At 32.7% G+C, this 9,707-nt stretch overlaps 1 protein-coding gene across 1 annotated transcript; it reads left to right on the top strand.

The window, feature by feature from the left end:
• The first annotated feature begins 2,493 nt into the window (after nucleotides 1-2,493).
• Nucleotides 2,494-8,464, top strand: LOC21385818 (dynamin-related protein 5A). Its single transcript, XM_010105714.2, has 16 exons — nucleotides 2,494-2,810; nucleotides 3,234-3,297; nucleotides 3,391-3,498; nucleotides 3,790-3,891; nucleotides 4,003-4,053; nucleotides 4,179-4,240; nucleotides 4,504-4,594; nucleotides 4,720-4,784; nucleotides 5,307-5,501; nucleotides 5,637-5,756; nucleotides 5,904-5,974; nucleotides 6,141-6,366; nucleotides 6,807-6,857; nucleotides 7,335-7,563; nucleotides 7,718-7,857; nucleotides 7,977-8,464. Exons 1-16 carry the CDS (start codon nucleotides 2,682-2,684, stop codon nucleotides 8,103-8,105), a joined length of 1,833 nt encoding a protein of 610 aa, XP_010104016.1. The 5' UTR covers nucleotides 2,494-2,681; the 3' UTR covers nucleotides 8,106-8,464.
• The last annotated feature ends 1,243 nt before the right edge of the window (nucleotides 8,465-9,707 follow it).

Genomic DNA, 9,707 nt, shown 5'->3' with positions numbered 1-9,707 from the left:
ATTCTTTTAATATTTAGGATATGTAGATATTGAAAAAAAAATACAATGAGTTTTACATATAAACTTTATTCATATGACATTAGTCTCAATATTAAAAGAAAGTCGTATAAAGTTCAAATATAATTGGGAACTTCGACGTGATTTAAGCAATCTTTATAACATAACATGTTGATTACGTGCTATATGATATATATCTATATTTAACATATAATATTGACGAAATGAAATAATTAAAATAAAAATTCAGAACTTCGCATTTTTTAAAATTTTTGTTTCAAAATTTTTTAAAAATATTTTTCCAAAATTTCCCCAATAATTTCCAAAATCATGTAAAAAGAAAAAAAATACACTACAACTTACCGAACTTGGTATTTTTACCGTACGGTCCATAGTCCCAAAAATGTGAGTTAGAAGAACATGGTTTCTGCCTTCTAAGAGAGTTTGCATTCGAAATATCACTTCCATGAAAACAATTAGCCTAATTCAATCCGTGGCATGAATTTGGAACATTTCTGTAACCCTTCGTTGGAATAACTAGACTTCATAAATGTATTGAGCCTCATTCACATCCATCATTAATAAGGCTAATCATTTGAACTTTATTTTCAAACTTAAGAGAAGTTTTCTTAATAAAATACTCAACACTAGATAGAAAAATTTAACAACACACGTTAAATTGAATTTCATGTTAATCAATCTACTATGCTAGTTGAGCTGAGCCGGAATGATATACATTAGTTTTGAGTTTTTTTTTATTTTTAATGTACTAGTAGATTAAATTTTTTATCTGTTAGATCTATATAAAATTACGTAAAAATAAAAAAAAATATGTAAATTTATCAGTTAAAAAAATTACGCTAAATGTGTTAGAAAATCTCTTTTTTTTTTTTTTTCTTTTTTCCTCTTGGTCGGAGAAATTTCAAAAAGTCGGTGGAAGGAAGGCTTTTTGTAAAGCCCCGTTCAATAGTGTTTGGTCGAAGGCATTTCCTGATTTGATGCCGTTTTGTGCCGTTAGATATGAAATTTGAACTTTGTTTTGGCCGTATAAAAGTTTGAACCTATGATTGCAATATATGACTTTTCTAACAGATGGTGGGCCTTTGTTTATTTAAAAGGTGTGAACTTGTTTGGAATTTTGTTGGTGACTCACCATCCAACCGTTGGATGAAGCGGAAACTTTATGTGGAATTCATATGGAATTTATGCCTCTTTGGCAAAGAAAATTGTAGTAATATAGTATATTAGGGTGCATTTAGAAAGTTTATTTAAATTATAATTTTTAATTCTGTCGTTTAAAATTTAAGATTTTTTAAAAGAAAATACTGTAATAAAATTAATAATTTGAATTTGAATATATGAAACAAACAGATTCTTAAGTTACACTCTTATATAAATAGTGTATAAGATTATTTATCAAGTATTTTATTCACTCTTATCTATCTCCCTATTCTTATATAATTATAAAAGACCTACCAATAAAAGCTTCTTGTAAAATAATTTTCTTCTGTTAATTAAAGATTACAAACCATTAATTTTTTTCGCATTCAATTATATATCTAATTGCACGGATCGCGACCCTTTGTAGTGATTAAAGAATGCGTAGTAATTTTTCTTGAAATAATCCGCCGTACATAAAAAAACAAGCACAATACATCAGTTAGGATATTTATAATATTAATCATAAATCTCTAATCATATAAATTTTTTTTAAAAAAAATGGAGAACTTTAACTCAAACATACTCTTTGTTCGTTTTTAAATTATTATTTCTTGCTAAATGGACAACCACAACCTTCCATTTTTATAGAAAAATAATAAAAGATAAAAAGATAAATAAATAGGGAAAACACGGCCTAAATTGTTGGAAAACGACGCGGCAACGCAGATCTAGCGAGCGAGTTCCTCAAAGCAAAATTGACGTACGGTCATATTTCGACGGTGTTTTGTTTTCCTAAGTCAATAGTTACATACCCAAAGCCCACAACACGCTCTCTGTCCAATTCCATTAGCACCTTATTTTATTTTTCTCAATTTATATCATTATTATTTTCTTAAATTTATATATTTATTTTTAAAGCTATAAAAATGTTTCATTTACGATTGATTAAAAATAATTTACTTGATAAAAAATCTTTTTATCATTCTTAAAAAAAATTAATTAAAAATATTTTTTAACCTTAAATGACACATTTATATAATAAACTGTTATTTTAAATAATTTTAAAATGTGTTATTTATTTAATTTAGTTTTAAAAACCTGTTATTTATTATAATTTTTTTTATTATGAAAATCTAATTTTTTAAAAAATTTTAGAAAAGGACAAATAAATTGAGTAAAAATTTAAAGCTAAAAAGTATACTAATATGATTACCTTTGTATTACTTTTTAGGAAAATCAACCTATATTATTTTTTATTTTATTTTCACTGTATCATATCATATTTTATTTATAAACTCAAATCTCGTCTCATTTTTCAAAAACAGAAGACGCTTTAAACCCATTTTCACGTCTCTCCACATCGTCTCCATTTACTTCCTTCTCTTCAGAGACAAGCTCTCTCTCTCTGTCTCCACCGCAAATCTCTCTCTCTCTCTACTCCGCCGTTCTCAGATCCAGGTGATCTGAGCCCGTCGACACGGTCGCCGCCGTTCCGTTCCGATCTCGGTAGCGATCAGTGAGAGATGGAGAATCTAATCTCTCTGGTGAACAAAATCCAGAGGGCTTGCACGGCTCTCGGCGACCACGGCGAAGCCAGCGCGTTGCCCACTCTCTGGGACTCTCTCCCGGCGATCGCCGTCGTTGGTGGCCAGGTCAGCTTCCCGATCCCCCCACACCGACTCGACTCTCTTTTCTTAAAGCTCAGATTGAGTTAATTTTTCTGTAATCGCGTTGGTTTCCGCGTGATTTTGCTTGAAATTTCTTCTCTGTGAAATGCGATTTCCGTTTGTGATATGCGGTGGAATCGATTTGCATATGTACAGGCTCCATTTCTTACACGGAGAAACAGACTTTCCGTGATCAGAACTTGGTCGGATTATATATAGATATTATTTAATTCTTAGTTGATACTTGTATATTTTGCATTTTAGGCAATTTTTTGTATGTTTGATTTATATTAGTACGTTGATGTTATGTTAAATATCAATATATTGTTGATCTGCTATAAATTAATCATGTTAATAATTTGTATATCAATATTAATTGCTTCCTCACAATCGTATGGTGTTCCACAGAGTTCAGGAAAATCCTCTGTGTTGGAGAGTGTTGTCGGCAAGGACTTTTTACCTCGTGGGTCTGGTAAGTTACGCATTGATATTATTAGATTTAGTGTGGCAATGAGATTCAATTATATAGAAGATTGTGGGACTGATGCGTGCAAAATATGTGCAGGAATTGTTACACGGCGTCCTCTTGTGTTGCAACTTCATAAGATTTCTGAAGGCAGCAGAGAATATGCGGAGTTTCTCCATCTCCCAAGAAAAAGATTTACTGATTTTGGTAATTACTTTATTATGAACTTCCCTTTTTGGACTTCTGTTGGAATGTGATTGAATCAATTCCATCTTGCTACTTGTGAATAAAGTTTTACTCAAGCTTCTATGTTTGCTCTTTGTTTTAACTTATTACATACTTCTGAACATAGAATTAACGACCTATTAAATATGTGTGTGTGTGTATTTTTTTTCCCCCTTTCTGGGTGTTTGGAGGCACCACTCCTTTGAGAGCTAAATGTATGTAGTTAATGAGTTATATTCATTTTACATGCCAATGTTGATTATATCTGTGAAGCTGCTGTGAGGAAGGAGATTCAAGATGAAACGGACAGAGAAACAGGCCGCAGCAAACAAATCTCTAGTGTTCCAATTCATCTTAGCATCTATTCTCCCAACGGTAAGATGAAGGTTGAATTTGTATTCATTTTAGGGCAGTACACTAGCATAGAAGTGCAGTTTTATTCTTAATTTCAATTTGACACATTCTACTGTTGCTTGATGATGGCAGTTGTCAACTTGACCCTTATTGATCTTCCCGGGCTTACAAAAGTGGCAGTTGGTAAGTCTGACAACAGTTGCAAGTCATGCTCATGCATATTTTCTTTTGTAATCCGTTTGGCACAAATAATGCTAATTGCTATTTATTTATATTTTTACATAATTGTACTATTTTCAACGATGCAGAGGGTCAACCAGACAGTATTGTGCAAGACATTGAAAATATGGTTCGTTCCTATATTGAGAAGGTAATATCATGTTAGACACTTGTAAATTATTTGCTGATGTCTTGTACCATTTTAGGTGAATTATTTTCTTTTTTTCTTATCTTCTATTTTCTATTATCCAATTCTTAGCAAAACCTCAGTCATATTGTGACGTATGATTAAATTTTGTGGTTTTTAAAGTAGTTTCTCAACTGTTCTTTTTTTTTTCTTTTAATTTTTGTTGTGTATTTTTCAATGGATGTTGCAAGGATGAAATTTCTTACTTTGTTTCATTATTTTGGTAGCCGAACTGCATTATTCTGGCAATTTCACCTGCCAATCAAGATCTTGCCACGTCTGATGCAATTAAAATTTCTCGTGAAGTAGATCCTACAGGTAATCTAATATTGCTATTGGAAGTATCATATCATGCCTCTTCCCGTTTTTCCAATGTAGAAATGATCATGTTCCCTTTTACACTAAAAATGTAGAAATGATCATGTTCCCTTTTACACTTTCAGGGGAGAGGACGTTAGGTGTATTGACAAAGATTGATCTTATGGATAAGGGTACTGATGCAGTTGAAGTAAGTTCTCTTAGTTTCTTGTTTTGGTGACAAATTAGAGAGAGTTAGTCTATGTAACAGGTTCAAAAATGATAATGGGAAAATAACATTCCGTTTCGATGCACCTAAAATGATATTTCATTAACTCATTACTGCTTGCTTGCTTTTTTCTTCTTCTTCTGAGCTTGCATTGAGGTGCTATAACTATGAATTTTGCAATTTTTTCTCTTTGCTTAAATTAGCTCTCTGAGGCAACAATCTATTAGAACGCGTACTCGGACCTAATTTATATTAAGGATCTCTAGTTCTTCATCTTCCTGCCTCTTTTACAAGGTTTCCTATTTAGTTTTCTGCCGTGGTAAAGGGAAGGAGTGTGTTTTCCCATGCAAGTAATAGTTTTGTAGCAAATTTTATATCTTTGAATAAGCATTCAGGAATACGGTGATCTATATGTTGCAAAATTATTAGATTAAGTTAAAAGCCTGCCTTTATGTGTTTCATGTCTACATTGTGACTCTCCTTTACCTACTTGTCTTTGCTTAGATTTTGGAAGGAAAGTCCTATAGGCTCAAATTCCCTTGGGTTGGAGTGGTCAATCGCTCACAACAAGATATTAACAAGAATGTTGACATGATTGCTGCTCGGCGCAGAGAGCGCGAGTATTTTGCTAATACACCAGAATACAAACACCTTGCTCACCGAATGGGGTCTGAGCATTTAGCAAAAATGCTTTCTAAGGTAGGAATGGGGTCATCATCTTATGATTTTATTTATTTTGGATTGAAAATCAGGGTTATAGTTATTCTGCTATTTTATTTATGTAAATAAAGAGTTATTTTGCTATATTAACTGTTTTAATGGTTAATTTTCCAGCATTTGGAAAATGTAATCAAGTCCAAAATTCCGGGTATTCAGTCCCTTATTAGCAAGACGATATCTGAACTTGAAACTGAACTATCTCGTCTGGGCAAGCCTATTGCTGCTGATGCTGGAGTAAGTGTCATTTATTCTGCCCTTTTCTTGTTGTCTAAGATGCATCACATTCAAAACATAGAAACTTTTAGAGTTGTTTTATTCATGGGTTAGTCAATGAGAGGTAACCATCAAGAACTGGCAGAAATTGATTGCTTTTATGTGCAGGGAAAGCTATATTCTATCATGGAGATCTGTCGAATCTTTGATTCAATATACAAAGAGCATCTTGATGGCGTGTACGTGTCACAGTTCATTCATCATCCTAATTATGGTTTTTTGTCCCTCAATAGCTTGCTTCAATTATGAGTCATATGCAATCATAAAAAATAAAAATAAAAAAAGAGTTCTTTTCTTATAGGTTTAAAACTTCCCAGTTGTTCTTATCTTCCTTTCTGTCCACAGGCGTCCTGGGGGTGATAAAATCTACAATGTATTTGATAACCAGCTTCCTGCTGCTCTAAAAAGACTGCAATTTGACAAGCAACTCTCAATGGAAAATATACGGAAGCTCATTACCGAAGCTGATGGATATCAACCTCATTTGATAGCTCCTGAGCAAGGATACCGTAGACTTATTGAATCTACATTAGTTACTATTAGAGGTCCTGCTGAGGCAGCTGTTGATGCGGTATGCATGAAGTCAAAGAACTTCTTTCTAGAGATCAATCATGGATGCAAAACCTGTTTTCATCTGATATAGTTAATGGACTCAATTAATTAATGTTTAGATGCAACCCTATATTTATTAGACTAGGTGGATTGAACATTATGTGTCCCATGGTATCAAAACACATAAGATTTGACTAATCCCTTAATTTTTCATTTGTGGATGGTTTAACATGGACTTCTGGTTGAACGTTACAACATGGATAGAAAATAATAGGTGTAGGATAAAGGAAAATTTGGACCTTGCGCGCTGGCAAAAAGTTGGTGGATTGGTATATAATGAAAATTGTCATGAAATTCTTTATGCAAAAATGTAGCCGAACTTTCTTTATACACTGGTTTTAAGCCTTTGTCTATTTTGAAGTTACTGAAAATCTGTTTTTTGTTATTTCATGATTCCAGGCCCATGCCATATTGAAGGATCTAGTTCACAAGGCTATCAATGAGACTGTGGTATGTGTGCGACATTGACGTGACTCAAATCTTATTGCGTCCATTTGTATGTACTTGGCTTTCTGTTAGCAGCTTATTGGATCAGGTGGCACCATATGCAGATGATAATAGCTGTATCTATCCAATATGTTTATTACGTTCGTAGATAAAAGTAAATGGGTTCAGCTATTAGACTTGTTGTAGCACGAGCACCTTCTTCACATGTTTCAGATGCATGCTTACTTCCAGCTGCATTCTCTCGCATTGGCTGTCACATATATGCAGAAGAAAGGAAGAGGCATATATACACTTGAAACAATTTGGAAATGCATTACATGAGTCATAAGTTTTACTCGCTTTCTGTTCCCAGTATCCGCTGGCTTTTTAGTTAGCGAATTTTTGAAATTTATGCTGCTTCATCCCACTTCCAGTAATCCTTCCTTGTGCGGGGTTAAAAATTTTGCAATTGGTGTAATGAATGTTGCTTTGGTATCACAGGAGTTGAAGCAGTATCCCGGTCTTAGAGTGGAGGTGGCAAATGCGGCTATCGAGTCGCTTGACAGAATGAAGGAAGAAAGCAAGAAAGCAACTCTTAAGCTCGTTGACATGGAGTGTAGTTACCTTACTGTTGACTTCTTCCGCAAGCTTCCTCAAGATGTTGAAAAGGGTGGCAACCCATCACATTCAATTTTTGATAGATACAACGACTCGTACCTCAGGCGAATTGGTAAGTTTAATTTTGAAATGAAATTTTGCTCAAACAAGACTTCTATTTCCTTGCGGATCACTAATATATATATATATGTATGTATATATATATGTATGTATGTATATTATATACTTTGTAAAGCCTAATTATAATTTTTGCTTTACACAAACAGGAACAAATGTTTTGTCTTATGTCAATATGGTTTGTGCAAGCCTCCGAAACTCCATTCCCAAGTCTGTCGTCTATTGTCAAGTCCGAGAGGCAAAACGAAGCTTACTTGACCATTTCTTCACCGATTTGGGTAAAATGGAGGTAAAGCTCGAAACGCCTCCTCCCCCATCTTTGTAATATGTGTTTCTGCTAAATTTGTATCATTGTACGTCATGTGGAGAGTGAAATTTGAAATGTGTTCAATTTGAAATTCTGTGCAGCAAAAGCGGTTGTCCTCGTTGTTGAATGAGGATCCGGCGGTCATGGAGCGACGTACCGCCCTGGCAAAGAGGCTGGAACTATACAGGAGTGCTCAAGTGGAGATTGATTCAGTTGCTTGGGCTAAATAGATCTGATCTGCAATAGGTATCTGGAAAATGACTACTAGATCATGGAGGCACGATTTATTATTCATTGGCGTCCTTGCGAGGAAAAAGGGGTTTTCGTCCTTGGATTTTATGCACTTGATATAGAATTGGTAAAAGAGAGTGTCATCGTTTACCAGGTGACATTATTCATCGTTATGAAATGCTTATGTACTTTAAAATTATATACGGATGTATCTTTTTTTTTTAATTATTTTTTTTTACCTTTCGTGATTGTATGAATGCATGTAGTATAAGTTTTATTCTTGTTTGATCAACGCTTTTGCTTTATCGGTGAACGGAAACCAAAACTACCCAGGAAAAAAAAAAAAGTGGCGAACATTCAATTCTTGTTGAAGCGGATCCAAAAGTATATGTCAATTTCCGAATAATGACTGTATATGAAACTAATTAATTTGTTGGCATGCATTGAAAAAATGAAATATTAAAAACTTTTTTAAAATTTTTTTAGCCGTTAAATTTGTATTAAAACTTGTGTTTTTTTTTTTTTTTCCTTGAAATAAACTCATTTGTGCCAAAAAAAAAAAAAAAAAAAAAAAAACTAGGTCAAATCACTTATTCCTGCAGAACATAAGCGATGTCAAATTAATATGTAAAAAATAAAAATCTTGAAGAAACGATAATATGTAGTTAAAACGACGGCATCTTTTGAAAACGCATTCTTGCAGAAAAAGAAGCATATATTAACGAAGAATAAGCTATGGGAATGGTGTAACTCACGTTAGCTAGTCATTTTTTTTATTAGTTTTGTTAATAAGTTTTGGCTGGATGTAACCTCTTTTATTAGTGGCATTGTACTTATATTGTTCGTGATTAATAGAAGTTCTCAATTTCTTGTTAAAAAAAAAAAAGACAAGCTATGGGAGAAATTTTACAGGACAAGACTGTCAGCAATGGACTTACGTTGCATCAACCGGGTCCAGCTTGGTTCTCCTTTTTTAGTCTCTCTTTTTATGAAGAGAACCTTTTTGTTTTTCGACCAAAGAACTTCCATGAAAACGCAAAGCAAAAGGCAAGGGGCTACCAAAACACAACTTATTTTTCGAGTAAATTTAGGACCCATTTAGTTCGCTGATTTGAGTTTTTAATTCGAATTGAGATGTGACTTTATGTGAAATTTTTTTACTGTAGTAAAAAAGTTAGATGTAACTGTTTCTGAGAGATTTTTACTGTAGCAAAACTCGAATCGCTGAAATAAAGAGGTTTTAGTAATAACTTGTAAGCAAATTTTTTACTTATCCGGCAATTTTTTTTGTTTTTTTTTTTTTAGTGAAGAAAAACTATGGGTGCGTTTGGAATTGGTTCCAAAACGTTTTTATTTTCTGTACAAAAATGAAAATGAAAACGTTTTTAGTTTCATTTTGGAATTATTTCTAAAAATGCGTTTGGTAGTTTTATTTAGAGATTGATTTCAGTTTAAAAAAAAACTGAAACTGCGTTTGGTAGTTTAATTTTTGAAAACATGTAATAATATATTAAATAAATAATATTATTAAATATATTAAATAAATAATATATTAAATATATTAAATAAATAATATATTAAATATATTAAATAAATAATAT

The sequence above is a fragment of the Morus notabilis genome, unplaced genomic scaffold (assembly GCF_000414095.1).
Source record: "Morus notabilis unplaced genomic scaffold, ASM41409v2 Scaffold726, whole genome shotgun sequence".
Lineage (NCBI taxonomy): Eukaryota > Viridiplantae > Streptophyta > Magnoliopsida > Rosales > Moraceae > Morus > Morus notabilis.
This window is presented reverse-complemented; position numbering and strand designations above follow the sequence as displayed.